The sequence below is a fragment of the Bombus impatiens genome, unplaced genomic scaffold (genome assembly GCF_000188095.3).
Source record: "Bombus impatiens unplaced genomic scaffold, BIMP_2.2 scf_0151, whole genome shotgun sequence".
NCBI lineage: Eukaryota > Metazoa > Arthropoda > Insecta > Hymenoptera > Apidae > Bombus > Bombus impatiens.
The window spans coordinates 1,030,240-1,046,063 of NT_176570.1; the positions used below are offsets into that span (position 1 = coordinate 1,030,240).

General features: G+C 34.7%; 1 protein-coding gene and 1 long non-coding RNA gene across 2 annotated transcripts in view; one reads left to right on the forward strand and one right to left on the reverse strand.

Moving 5' to 3' along the window:
* Positions 1 to 268: 268 nt before the first annotated feature.
* Positions 269 to 15,824, reverse strand: part of LOC105680394 (putative mediator of RNA polymerase II transcription subunit 12) — a 23,324-nt gene continuing 7,768 nt past the window's right edge. Inside the window, exon 3 of the mRNA XM_024365783.2 lies at positions 269 to 6,812. Within this exon, the coding sequence (XP_024221551.1) occupies positions 4,926 to 6,812 (1,887 nt within the window). The 3' untranslated portion in view covers positions 269 to 4,925. The remainder of the gene's footprint in view (positions 6,813 to 15,824) is intronic.
* Positions 8,020 to 12,430, forward strand: LOC117151335. The gene is made up of 2 exons (XR_004461170.1): positions 8,020 to 9,484; positions 11,360 to 12,430. It is a non-coding gene; the product is annotated as an uncharacterized LOC117151335 (long non-coding RNA).

A 15,824-nucleotide genomic window follows, 5' to 3' on the forward strand; every position in this document is an offset into this window, starting at 1 on the left:
TCTTAAATTCCTTTGTTATAATAATTTCATTTTAATATTAGATCCTAATAACGTTAGTAAAGCCAAAATACCATTCTTTTATTCGATATTGTTGGCATATCTCTTATTATCAACCTTTCATTATCAAAGATCTATAGAAGACTAAATTTATAAAATCAATGAAAGTAACCTAAAGATTATGAAATTCATTATTACAAAAAATAATTTTACTTCTTAAAAGAAAAGTTATTTTAATGTTACGTACGCATGAAATGAGTGATATATTACCTTTTTAAACGAATTAGTTTATTAACATTTTTACAAAGGATCGTAATAGTTTGGCGTCAGATAAATTACAAGCAAAACTTGTCGATTACGTCTAACATTATATATTATTCTATTCTAATGTTATATATTAACTTTTAACATAAGTTCAAGTCTTAACACACGTTGAAAAACAACCTATACACGCTTTTATTTTTGCTGTATAAATTCCTCTTCATTCGCAATAAGTGCTCTCGCATAAAATGCTTCCCAAACACGTTTCGTTTCGTTGTCCTCCTTACAAACAATTCCCAAAATTTTCAACAGGAATACAAACTTAAAAAAGAGGTTATTTTCTTTTATAAATATTTATAATATTATTCCCAAATAGTTGCCACTGCCCTTTAGTTTAAATTTTCACGATTTAATATTATACAATTATCAAAATTGATGCTTTCAGGGATTGAATAATACTATCTGAGCAAAATTATTACACCCAGAAGACTCAAGTTTGATAATTCTATGACAAAAAGTGCAATTAGTCTCATACTGGAATTACCAACCTCCAATATGTACTCAACTATAATACATTTACTACAACTGAAAAGATATCTCATCAAATACTATTGTGGTATTTATCCAAATATTTTCATAAAAGAATTACCAATTGTTTTATTATTATCTTATAGTGTACTATAGCCCATTTTCACATTTCTTTTTATTCATTTAATCATTAATTTTTGCAATTATAAAAACAATTATTTTGACTGGTTTGGTAATGCTAGCATTAATATAACAAGTAAGCCCAACCTATCGTTTCCTGAATATCGATTTACATCGGCTCTGAGGTCATACGAGATCCATCGATCCGTACGCCAGAGAGAAAATCACGAATCTATGCCAAACGTTTGTGAAATTGAGGACATGCACGTACACACACTTGCCCTGGGACTCTTCCCTGGTGGCATTGTGAGGCGTCTTTCGTGGCGAAAGTTTATTTACAGTCGGCGAGGTATTTTCAATTCTGAAGCATGGCTGGATGCACGATTTTGCGAGACCCTTGATCTCAGGAGAGTTGAATTCTCACAGTGCCGACGTCCGGCGGTTTAGATGCTTTTCAGAATGTCCGTTTTCATTGTATACACGCTACTATTTCTTTAACTTAACTTGTTTAACAGCTTCAGGAGGGACAGATATTAACTGGAATTTAATATTTGTCACTGATATATATGTCACAGTTTATAAGAATAGTTGAATGCTATAGAATTATTTGTAAGTCGGATAGAAACACTAATTAACTAATATATGACTGTTATTTTTCAAGCAAACGTGTTTTAGGATATTATCACTCTATTGTTTCTAAAGTATGAGTAAATGATATTACTCAAACTAGGTATTAATACTTAGAGGGACAATTGATAAATTTTTGTTCAAAGATGCAGTTTAATATAAGTTGTTAAACGCGCCTTGAAATGCTTAGTAGATTAGCAAGAATAGGATATATTAATGATTAAAAGTTCTATTTCTACTTTTCCATCGAATCAAATTTTGTACGAAACATTTTTTGTACTTTTATAGTTAGAGAAATATTAACGCGTATACACTTAAATCGAACACACTGTATGTGTAGTCTGTTGCAAGAGTAACTTCATAATTTGTTATTTCTTGTCTTTAATAGATTCGTAGAGGTTCTCTCTATTTTACTGTATATATTATTATAACTTTGCACAGTTGATTGTTCACAATTTCTGACCATATACGACTAACGTAGTACTAGACTTTCGTTTTGTTTATGTTTAGAGTTTAGGCCATAATTGTAGGTACTAATTCAAAAAATATACAAAACTTCAAACACACCCACTTACATATTTTTCCATTAAAAAATCTCATAAAAATCTATACAAAAATTCTTTCATCAAATAAATGATATATACCAAACTTTTATATAACCAAAACACTGTAACATGCTTCAAAGATCATATTAATTTACTTAGATTTAATTAGAACCATAAACCTGATTTATAAGGTAAGCATCTTATTACTATTGAAACAGACTACATATAACTAGTAAGTACATCTATATAAATAATGGCCTCGGCCGGGGCAGTAGCTATACTGCGTGTTATCGTGTATAGTATGGTTGTTCGTCGTTGCAGAAACATCTTATCTAAACTGCTGTCTTATCGTGTATATTATGGTTATTCGTCGTAGCAGAAACATCTTATATTGACTGCTGTGAAATAGAAACGATTTTAACGCGATGTTCCAAAAAAACTTGACTGCACAAGAATTTTGGCTTTGGCTGTTGTGCAGAGTGGTTATAGGTCTCTTCTGTATTTGCTATTGTTCCTGTTGATGAAAAATCGTGCTCGGCGGTGAAAAACAAATGATTAATTAATATTCACATCTGTGGCATTAGCGATCTGTGCGTTTAGCGATTTGAAAACTGTGCCAAGGTTTTTGAAATTTTAGTATTAAACTTTAGTGAAAATTTTATCAGTTTCAAACGGAAAGATATGAGATTTTTTCTAATAAGATTATTTGTCTTTCTTCTTAAAAAATTATAATCCACCTGTATCGTAATATGTATTTCAGATGTTTTAATAGCTATAGTTTCCCTAGTAACGCACCATTGTTTTTACAATTCTAAAAAGTACTTGAGGTATGATAGCATTTCGTATTTTAATTAACCTCCTAGAAACAAAATTTTATTTTCTAGCAAGGGAATAGAGTTGTAACTAATTTTTTTAATTTGAAATCCAGGAATCATTATATTAAACAGTATCAATGAAATCTCTGATTCTATAGTGAATTAAAATTTAATTAAAAAAAATAGTATTCGCTATAATCTAATCTTCTTTGTAATAAAAACATATAAGGGGCGAGCTCTGTTATATTTGACTTAATTATTTATTTTCCACCACCGACACCACGTTTGACCAACAAATACTTTCCTTGATACTCTGCAAGTTACTCGCCATCCTCTTATTCCTTGCACGTCTTACATTAACAATAATTATTACCAGTAAAGTCCCTCGAACACCGTCTAAATCCCTCCACGCTATCTTTACACCGATCAGTATCCCATCAACGAAAAACTCAGTTTCGAGCCTCCACGCAGACCGTAAAGGAATTTCACGGTGCTCAGTTCTTTACGATTGAGCACATTTCACGGACAACCGTGACGAAACTTGGTAGTATAATAGTGGAGAAGAGAAAAGGAAGATGAAGAGAGAAAAAGAGAAGGAAAAGAGGAGAAAGAAAGCGAAATTGAGGTTAGGGAATAAGGGATCGTGCGATTATGTACAGAATCTGCGTGTTGTAACGCGGATTTAAGGTTATGTAATTCCCATAATTTATGCGTGTGGTGCAAACGATGAATCCTTAAGCTAAAAATCTTCTCGATTTTAATTAATATCATCAAGATCTGTTAAGGACTTCCTTATTGCGATGACACCGGTGGAAAGTCGCGTTTTTCTTCGGGAATTGTTTCGATCCCACGCACCTTGGGATCAGTGAGTTGTTGCACGGTTGTTATGCGAACGGTTTCGGTTCGATTTCACTCGGAATTGCTCGAGATCGCGCTCATGCTCGTTGATTACAATACACCTGATGCATTCCATTCGACGAAACCTTCGGACAGAAAATATCTTCGCGAATAATCGACGTTATTCCGAACTTTTACTGTTGATCGAACTAGTATCGGTAATTGAATTATTAACCCCCTTGCGGTATCTAATTTTTTCCATGAGTATTAGCTATTTATATCAAAATATTCATATCTTTTGTGTGCAAAATATCGCATGCAATTTGTATTCAGGAATTCTTGGTTTGAAATTAAATCCAGAGTTAAAAGTGGATTTTGGTACGAGTATAGTCTGTATCTTTGATCCTACGAGTGACTCGATATTAAGACGCGAGAAGTTTGATTAATCCTTTCATAACGTAGCACGTGATTCAGGCAAGATATAAAATATATTAATTTCATAAATTCTCTCGTATTTTCGTTGTCTATTTTCAATGAATTATTATTCCTTCTCTGTCGGAACGCTGTTTCTTAGTTGCCCATATCCTGACAGTAGAACTCTATTTATTGCAGCGAAATTTTAGTTAGTGCCTACTTAAACGATCTAATATCTGTTTATTGGCTCTGCTTATCTGAACGAGAATTCCTAGTATACGAAAAAGCACTGATAATGAAATATAATATGAAAGTAAAAAGATATACGAGAAAACGAGCGAAAAATCACAAATAACGCACTCCTGAATGAGTAAACTCTTATCAAATATATGAATTCCAGTTATATGAGCTATTTATCCTCCAATGAGTTCAATTAAACGAAGTTCTACTATAATCAGTATCTAATCTTTAATATGCATGTACCGATATCAAGAAGATCTAGAAAGAAACCAAATATCGACTGACGACCGGAAACTCAACTAACAAAACATCTCCAATTTCTATCTATCCGAAGATAAATATGAATACGAATTAACACGACATTTTCGCCATCACTATCTAGAGAAAAATTCGTACACGATACATACGTTAGATTGGAGATGAGGAAGGCGGCTAAAGGGGATAAGGAAAGGAAAAAATGGGAGCTCGATTTCACCTTGCTAATATCGTCCTGCAGCGATTAACATGACTCGTCTAATTTCAGCCTCCTTCTTCTTCTGAACTAATTCTTATTCGGCACGGCGCCCACGTTCAGTGCCAGAACTTTGGAAACGATGTTTAAATCTTCAGGACTTCCAATCCCTTGCGCGTTGTTCGGATCTCCGGCGATTCCAGACTGATAAAGAAGCTGTTGAATCTGCCTGGCCGGCGTGGGAGGGTGCGCCTGAGACTTGAACTGCGTGAAAGAAAAGAAGTTCCCTGGAGTCCTGTGTGGAGGATTAAAGCGAACGTTTGCGGTATTCGCTTTATTGTCCACGTTGAATCCGAAATTTCCAATAGAATTAAAGGCTTCCTGTCTATTAAACCTCGACGCAGGTGCTAACGAAGGCTGGAAATCGTTCGAGAAAGAGCCGAAGCTCTGTTGCAGTCTCTGGTGATGCTGGGGTGGTTGCAACTGTTGAGGTTGCGGAAGTTGTTGCAACTGTTGAGGTTGTGGAAGTTGTTGCAATTGTTGCAATTGCTGTGGTTGAGGTAACTGCGGCGGTTGCTGTTGTTGAAGCTGATGGTGTGCCTGTGGCTGTTGTCTGAATGGTTGCAGACGTTGGTCTGGTTGGAAAGTTGGCTGGAAAGCTGGAGACGCGTCAATGTTTGGTACTTCCAGAGCCAAACTAGGCTGCAGGTGAACGTTCGATTCAACAGGAGGCTGAAAGTTTAAGATGTTATTGCTCTGTTCAAAGAAGGACTGCTTTTGAGGTATAGGACGCTGAGGCTGGAATCTATTCAGTCTCTGCTCCTCAAACTTAAAACGTTGCTCCTCTAACTGTTTGAATCTAGCCTGTTCTTCCAGTCGTTTCAATTTAGTTTGCTCCTCCAACTGTTTGATTCTAGTCTGTTCTTCCAATTGTTTAATCCTAGCTTGTTCCTCTAGTTGCTTAATTCTAGCTTGTTCCTGCAGATAAAACTGGTGCTGTTGCTTCTGTCTCAGTTGTTGCTCATATAATTGTTGTTGCCTCACTAAAAACTGTGTCTGCTGGATCTGTTGCTGCTGAAGTTCCGCCAATTGTTTCTCCAGAAGCTGCTGTTTAAATTCCAACTGCTCTTGGAGAGTCAGAGCTTGTCCATCGTTGGGAGATCTAAATATTGGAACCACGCTTTTGGGTACACCTTGTTCATCCTGTTGCACGGTAAACGCTGCTACCAAGGGTGCCTGGAAAATCTTAACTTCCTCTGTTTTGTCTTTAGAGTCGTTAGACTCAATCACTGTTACGTTCTTTCTTGTTGGCACTGTAGGGGTGATTTCAGTTGGTTTTGGAGCAACCAAGGCATTGGCAGTGGCAATTCCATTGGAAGCACTTCTTGCTAAACTCTCAGAGATCTGAGTTGCTGGTTTCAAAGTTAAACTCTCCACTTTATTCACTGAAAACGTGGCTTGCGTCGTTTTCTCCTTCTGTTGCACCTTGGGTTCGGTTTTGATTCCGAAGGTCGCTGAATTTTTCACCGGTAGTATCACGTTCTGCACATGAAAGCTCCTAGCGTCTTCTTGCGTAGCTTTCTCGATGTTCATCATTGGTGTCTTCAAAGTTACGTAATGAAAGGCGTCGATGAAACTGGAATTCTGTAGTTTATCTTCGCTCGGTATATCGTCGTCGCTTGGGAAACTCTTGAACGAGAACTTACTTTTCTGCACGTCGAGATCATCGTTCAGATTCTTCTTTGCTACAACCTCAAAGGCGCTCGTGTCTCTTTGAGCGATGTTTTCCGATTCCTCTTTGCTCTGCTCAGCAGATTCCGCCTCTAAGTCGGTCAGGGCTTTCAAGAGAGCTCGGCGAAGGTTTTTGTCCAGTTTTATCGGTGCTTGGGTCACATCCAAACCCTTGTCAGGAATCCCTGTCTCTTGAGAGTTCGTCAGGGTGATCGACACTGTCGCCAATAGAAACACTAGCGTTACCTGCAACGTTACATAAGAATATTATCCATTAATTAAATTTTAAACTAAAGAAAATATATTATCGAAATTTAATAATTATCTTTTAGGTCTATATTATTGAAATAAAACTTTTTACAGTTATATGAATAACGTAATTACGATAGAGAAAATATAACAATGAATATCGCTCTTTAAACAGGTCGTCTGCTTAATTCTTAAAACTTTCAGATTCCCATAAGAAGACAATTTTAATATCATTTAAATTACACAACAAATATTCTTTGCATTATACAACACAGTATAGATGCCCTATTTGAAATTAGACATCCCATGTGCCAAAAGGCAAATTAATTTTGAAAAAAAAAAAATTCAAGAATTATTGAAAGCTTATTGAAAATTCTCCTAAAATATGCAGCACACTTCTCAAAGGTATGTCTCATGTTTATTTTAAAATCTTCTATGACTCATATTAAAGTGACATTGAATGTCACAATTTATTAATACAATTTATTAATTAAAGGTACAGAACTTACAAAAAAAAAAGAAAAAAGGTATTTCAGCTAAATAATCTCAACTAACGGACGTATGTCACATCGATAAATAGAGAGAATCCGAAAGTTCCTACGCATACGTGATCAGGTAAGCGGAAATTTATTGCGGCCGTTTTCGTCTTTTACTAATTGATCGAAGAGCATTACTTTATAAATTCGTACGACGTGTATGAATAAATTCTGTTGGAACATCTGGACGTTTCACAATGATTTTCTCTTTTTAGAAATGTCGAACTTCGACAGGACTTTCGTCCCATGAAGAATACGAGACGTAATTCCGTTTTTACATAATTATGGAAGGAATGCCTGTATAAGCGTGTGAAAATTTGTCGTGTGTATTACGTGCTTAAAATAGAACAACGAGATATTAACAAGTTTTTGAGCCATCTTTTAACTTATTAGTTGACGTATACCTCTGAAGATCAATAAACAATGGATTATTCGTTAATAAATAATAAAAATACTTTATCAATAAAGTATCGTTATAACAATCGAATACTCGATTAATAATCGTTGATAAAATAAGGCATTAATTATAGAATAATTTGTTAATTACCTAAACAAGATATAATTTATGATTCGGTAAGTCTTTTTAGATTTTCTACTTTTTATTTGTTAGATCATTTTCATTCAGGTTTTTTGCTATCTTTTAACACTCTTCAATGTTCTAGAGTTACATATACAAAGAGAATAATATTTCTGGAGTAATTCAGTAATTAAAAACCAAATGCAGTTCATGGTTGAACGAACAATGCTCACACACTATAAAATATTGAATATCGGCCTTCATCGTTGTTTCTCATTACAACGGCTATAATGTGTGCCACTTTCTTGCTACATGTTTCTACGATACGCGATCATTCATACTTCGATTCGCCTATACTTATTCACAACCGTTTCACGCTATAATAATTCTTAATTCGATCTGAAGCAAATATCACGCAATTATTCAATGAGCCTATTTTCGAACAACGAGAGTATTTTCTAATGCTAGAAAGTAGGTTGAAAAGTATAAAATCCACTGGCAATTTCTATTAGAAGAAAAAAGAAAAGATATGGAACAAGGTAAAATGTAATTGAAATTTTCGCTTCGATTATAGCTGATTCCTGTTATTATCGCGGATCTTTATCTTAGCAGAGCGTTTGTTACTCACTGAAAATTACGATCGTGAATTATTCTATTTCTCTAACTGAATAGCTGTGTGAAAAAGAAAGAGAAAAAATTAAACACCAAGTAATTCTTACTTTTGTAGTTTCTTTCGGCGTAACAGGGACGATAATTTGCATAGACGCAAAGAATATGCAAGAAATTTCAACGCAAATCTTTTACCCACGCTAGATTATTACGGATAATGACACCACGTTCTTAACTTATTTCGCACTTGAGAGAAGTAAAAACCTTCGTACGAATGCTTTTCAACTTCTCAGGTACGTTACATTCTAAGAAATACGTAATACAATTTCGATTTCCATTATAATTATAACTAAAAACGAGCCGAATAAACGCAGACAGTGTAACTGTATCCTGTCTGTAGGTAATCTTGTTCAATGATAATAACGTTCCCTGATACAAGATTAAATTAAACTTGCCAAATCAGATTCAGACATGTCGAAATCGTAAAAAGCATTGCGAAAACCTTCCTTGTTCTCTCAAAGATATTAATTTGTACGTCAGCAATTACGATATCGTAAGCGATCGACATCCAACATACACTACATCACATTCATTTAAGTTTAGATTAATTGTACCGTATCGTACTGCAATTGCACTGTGTACGATATATGTTCAGAATGTATAGATGCTATTATTTCAATTCGCAATTTTTCTTACTGTATTTTACACTTACTTTTTGAAAATATTCTTGGTATATATTTCGCCAATCGCGATCTCTAATGACCACAAGAATGGTCGACGCAATCTTAAATGAAATAAATAAAAAATATATATATATTGCAGGACGATTGGAACGCGAGGGAACACGTGTGGACGTAAAGAAAGATGTTTCGCCAGTATTGCACCTCAGTTTGCTAATAAAAAAAAGAGGAAGAATAATCAGCAATGCTGTCTCACGGTGTAAAAGGTGCAAAGATGTAAAAGGAAGGCGGGTTATTGTTCTGATACAAAGTGGCTTTTCGAGAGAGGTAGACTGTCTTACAGTTGAGAAACAGATCATCCGTTTGAATGCGTTTGAAACCACACCTTCGTTAGGTCGTAAGTTGCCTTGTGTTCGAATGGATGTTACCTCAGCGGCGAACTTTCACACCAGTCGTTAAAGCAACTACGACCGAAAAGGAAAAGCAATTTTCATTTCTGACCGGCGAAGGAATGCTTACGGGGCCCCGGGATGAAACGCCTCTGTTCGCCAACGACGTTACAACGTCGGCGTTTCGTGCGTTTAACGAGCCGAGCGTCGACCGCGTGTCCAAAAGAGAAAAATTCAGCTGTACGAATATTGCATCTGTAAGAATACCGTCTTGTGGTATCTCGTGTGACTCTTGACATTTCTGATGAAAGTGCCACTTCGGGAAGAGTTCGCACGCAGATGCATCGAGTAGCGTGTAACAAAGCGACGTGTACAAATATTCGGATCGTGAGATGGGATAATGAAGGATTCGTAGAAGTGGGTTGGTTAATGGTAGCCTTTGTGGTCTATGAATAGGGAAATTAATTTTGCAGGATGGACGTTGATGGCTATTGATATTAGGAGTAGGGCGTAAGTACCATAAGTTTGGACAGGATTTTCATTTTTGTACAGAATTGTCTTCCCTTTTTTTTGTAAATATTTCCATAATTTTATAAATTGCTTCTTCGTCGGATTTTATTTTGCAAGAGAGGAATTTTCTAATTTGGTTTTACTCTTCTCTTCTTCGTAGATTTAATTAGAGGTTTTGCAATGATCCGATTAATTCGAATATGTAATGTAGGAATAAAAATGTAGAGGAAGCAAGCTGATTGTTATGAGATTTCCCTTTCATGGAATATTATTTTAGAAGAATATCTGTGCAAATTTGTATTAGAAGCATAATATTGGTATTTGTATTAAGAGTATAGTATAGAGCATAGTGAATTGATTATTTTGAATATAATTTGGAAACTATAAAATAAAAGTGTAGGAAGGATAGTAATTTCTCTAGGTTTTCTCTTTCAGGGAATTTCATATGGAGTAATGAATGGACGAACATTTATTGAATTGAAATAACCCACTATCGTGTAATATAATATATTCAATTTAAATAATAATACGTTTAATTACACAGAAAAAATTTATTCCAATAATTTTGTCAATTTCTCTTTCATAGAATTTACCTTTGCTGTTGTCTACTTTATGGACTTACTGTTAGTAGTCGTTTTGTAATAGTCTAGTTATCTTGGATGTAATCTAGGATGTATAAAACGAAAAAGTTTTGTAAAGTGGTGTATGCACGAGATAAAAATAATCTATATAATCTGGAATGCAGAAAACGATGGAATATCTTTAAGTTACAGTCCTGAAATTAATCCTGCGAATGTAAGATGAATTTGCTTACAATGTGTCTCGTGTTCTGTTCGTGCGAATAAAGTTGCTGTTTGTTCGCATTATTCTTTTCTACTTAGATTAAAATTATGATTTCGTTATTTTTATTCGAAAGGATGATTTTCATTTGCATTTGATTAAAAAGCCTAATACCTATTTTTCTAAGAATTTCTACGAAATATCGCAGAAATGTGTTTCATGGTTAATGGACCTGTCAAATTAAAAAAAAAAAAAAATGACAAAGGGGGAAAGTATGCAAAGAAAGTGATTATTTAAGAATCCTAATTGTGAATTCAGTTTGAACAGCATGGAATTCATAAAACGACACGCAACCAGCATGTCCAACATTTGCATTATCGATTTCACTCTTTTACGCTTATTGTTACCATAGAACGTATGCTTCGAGATTTGTCACGCAGCTATATTTATCTTATTATCTAATCTACGACTGACAGCATATTTTAAGCAAAATATAAGTTGTTACTGTTGTATTATGTTGCAGATAAATACCAGGGAAAATAGTCAAGAATGAAGAAAGTTCAACGATGCAAAGGAATATAAAGAGGTGTAATATATTCGACGTCTAACAAAAAGAGATTTCTTACGTTAAATATTATTAAATAATAGAAATTCAATCGACCGAATAACATAAACCGAATGATGCTAATTAAACCGTAATTGAATTTTTGAGACTTAATGAACGATGAATATAGTAAGAAAAAGTATAAGATTTAAAAGAAACATAGTACAAGATAAGTACATGGTATTTTACAAATTTAAAGGAAACATAGTAAAATATAGTACTTTACAAATATTTTTTTCTCTAGAGTATCTCATATCTCCCGATAGAAGCTTGTATAATACACGACGACCTTGGAAAATAGAAATCTGAAAAATCATGACCACACGGATTAGAAAATAAAGATTAGAAGAGAGATACTGTTACATAACTGGCAAGTACCTGTTTTTATAATATTTAACATATTTCTGAAATACTTTGTTGCAAAACAAAACAGAGCGCACGCACCCCCTTTCATCTAATCTGGCATGGATCTTTAGAAAGTTTCTAAACCGCCGAATAATCTCTTAGGCTCGTTTGGTCCAGCATCTCATTAATATTTTCAGCGAACACTCGGAGAACAAGACTGGAGTCGAGTCAAACAAGCAGCTCGTCCACACTGTTGACGTAGATTTCACTTTTGAGAATCTCGTCCGGTGTTTGACCATCTGACACGTGTCATTTATGGCGTGTACGTGCACCATAAATTAAGCGGTTGTAGCTAAGGAAATGTTTTCCCACGATGTTATGACGGATAAAGAATAGTAGCGGTGTAATTTTTGGTTGTTACGGTAATTAAAGATCGTGTTCGATGTCTTAATTACGCGATAAGAAACTACTTGCGAAAATGAATGTTACAGTAACGAAATGTACTACTCTCCTCTTGATAATTTGTCGTGCAAAAAGAGCTGGATCGTACAGGTATTCTTTGATTTTAAACGATTACAAAATATTATAAGTATACTATAAAAAGTGTTATGAAATGTTAGAATTATTACGTAGGAATTTATTTTACTTCTTAAAACGAATATTTGATTTTATATAATATAACTAACCATAATACAATTATATTGTATCGAGTCGTATCTTCCATAAGATACAGATTATTACATTCTTATATCGTAGATGATGCAATTATTTTGATAAAGTAACATCTCATTTACCATAAAAGGAATTTTTATTCCGATGAAACAGCGAAACGAGTTACATAAATTTTACGCAGCAATCTAATCCCTTGCAACGTACAGGAGCTCGCGAAAGAAGAATTAAATTATTTTAGCGCGTCTGTGCGTGCGACGTCTTCATTGACAATCGGCTTTCTACAAGCCGATTTTCCAGAGGACGATTCCCCAGTCCGTCATTTTCCTGCATGTGAACGGATCCGATGTGAATTTCTCCACGCCAAGCGAATACCCTGCCTATTAGAAAATAACAATGACACGCAAAAAGGCCAGTATTCGTTCTTCCTGAAACAACGACGGTCATCTATGTCTAATTACTCACGAGAAAAATGAGTATTATCGACGATAATCTCGTAGATTAATTTGATCATTAAATACTATGTTATTTGAAGAAATAAGATTCCTAATCTTCGGAAAATGTATAATGTTACATAATGCTCTATGTCTCTTACGCATTTCAAATTTCCTTTCGTTTACACACAGTTGCTTTGCAAAAGAAGTTTCTTCGTTTGGGTTAAGTTCAAAAGATAAGATTCACGATTCTGTAATATTATAAAACATTCTGTGTCTTTAATCTATTTCCCGTCTATTCGCTCTTTGTTTCCTTAAGAAAAATCAAGATTATCAGCGATAATCTTCGAGAACTATCAAAGAAGTGAGTCAACTATCAAAGAACTATCAAAGTAAGCAAGAGTAGTGAAAAAGAGAAAGAAAAAGAGTACAATTCTTGATGAATATTTGAGCTATGAATATTTATGGAAATTCATATTTTTCGAAAGAAAATTACAGAAATACGATCTACTAAAATATTTGCTTTGCCTACTAAATATTACGATTACGCTACGTTTATGCATATTAATTAAACTACCGATTTCTACACTTACATCTGTATGTATCGCGTGCATTAATATGCACATCTCTGTATCTCGAAGTTCGTCACAAATGCGTAAAAACCCAAGATGCAAAAAGAAAGAAGAGAATGTACAAGTTCCACGACGCGCAACAAAACGCTGTGCGTCTTTAGTTTCCTCCAAGTTCCGATTCTTTCGCTCGAAATCACCAAGGTCTTCCACAGTGAAACCTGTACTTTTATCATCACGATAGCAGATCAATTTCAAGCACTTTCCTCCGGCTTAATGACACGAGCAGACGATCTACGTACGTGGAAGAAAAAGTAACTGGTTAACCATAAAAACGTCGTGATTCTAATGGAGCGCGGGACGACGTAATAATGGACTTCCGGAATCCGATGTTTCTGACATGGAGCACGTTATCCGACAGCAGCTACGATAACTCTCTGAATAGTAACGTTCTTCTGTTGCGTCACAATTCTGATCTTACATTCTCAATGACTGATCCTCGAAGAATAATCCACGTTAATCGAGAGACACGCTGACCGATTGGGAGTAATTATAACGCAATACTAATCAAAGCGAGGCAGCCGTGCTCCAATTACGATAATAATTATTCGATAGATTCCACGCGATAGCTCGTGTTGCGTGATGCGATCCCACGATTCTCTTTTCTCATTGTTAAAATCAGATTGCATTTCTTTTACAGTTATATTCTCTTCGTACGTTTCTGTTTCTTAGAGAGAAAAATCGTGGAATTTTAAACGAATAACGTCGTCGTAGAAATCGGTGCGAGATATCGAACGATTGTGTATTTCATAGAATCTACGAAAGTGTCTGTATCGTCTTACTATTTTCCCCGATGTTTCGAATAATTGTCAGTATCCTTAACTTTATTTAAACACGACCGTATTGTACTTTTAGTCTTATCAAATTCGTTCCCGAAGAGATTAAATATTCTAATGTTTCTTGCAACAAGTATGTATCTTCGAAAAAGTATGTATCGAAATACTTTTCAATGTTATTTGTATCGTATAATTCAACACTCACAGTAACTAAGCAATTACGTATATCTATATGTCTCCAGTATTATCGTTTATATTCTTTAAACACACAGCAAAACACGATACGTACGATAATCGTGAAGTATAATATAGCGATCAGAGAAGCGAACCGTTTCATTAACTTTTCGCACCTAGGATAATAAATATAATTTTCCAATTCATTTGCAAAAAGATATTAAGATAGCGTCTCAACCTCCTCCTATACGTATCTCGTCTTACGTTTCTGCAAGTTAACAGAGTCTTAAAAACTCTTGCAGAGATAAAGTTAATGCGTAACGTATATAAGTAGATACGTGTATGCTTTCTATGCAGCGGGAAGAAAAGAAAGAAGGAAAGGAAGATACGAATAAATGGTATCCATCTTTCATTCTGCCGATTTTTTAAAGCAAAATATTAGTCTCATTTCTCATAATTTCCATTTGCACATTATCATTGAGGAATGCATCACGTAAATCGAGGGTTAGATGCGCCTGTAGCTCCTCGCATTGCTTTCTAAGACATGAAACGTACTTTCTTTCTTTAGGCGCGTGTGGTCGCGTATTTGACGGCCGCGGTATAAAACACGTTGAATTTAAAAACGCAAGTTTTTACCGACGATCGAGTTTTAACGAGAAAGATCGGCAATGTACGATTTATCGTCGAAACGACGCGCGTTTTGTACTTTCTTTCTTCCTTTCACGATTTTTGAGAAACTTTCACGTCGATTGCGAAACATCAGCTGAAAAACGTTCTAACAAGCCCCGAAAACCTGTTTCCAGTTTTCATTCGATCCAAACGTACGACAGTTTCGTTCTCTAATTTCCTCGTTCCATGTTATTGTCGCGACTCGACGCTGGTTAATTCAGCCGGCAGGAAACGCCAGATAAATCATTTAATAGGCACTTTTCTTCATTTATCCGAGAGTTCTTTTAACTCTAAAGAAATTCTAGACAGAAACACGCGACAAGAGTACACAGATTTGGATATGAATTTAGTAAGACTGCAGTAAGAGACTGCATTAATTAGAAATTAATCTTTCAAAAATAATAAAAATAAAGAATAATATTCTATTTATTGAAATTATTGCTCCGATTGATGAAATTAAATTTCAACAATAATAAGAATCAGGATAATCTGAATATCGTCGAGGTATAGATATCAATCCTAAAAAGTGTTGAGGAAAAAAAGTTATATTTACACCAATAAATGTTATAATAAATTGAATTTTTAATCATTTTTGATTTAATATTAGACCTGTAATTATTGGATATCAATGAATAAATCTAGTAATAATAGCAAAAACTGCTCCTATAGATAATACATAATGAAAATG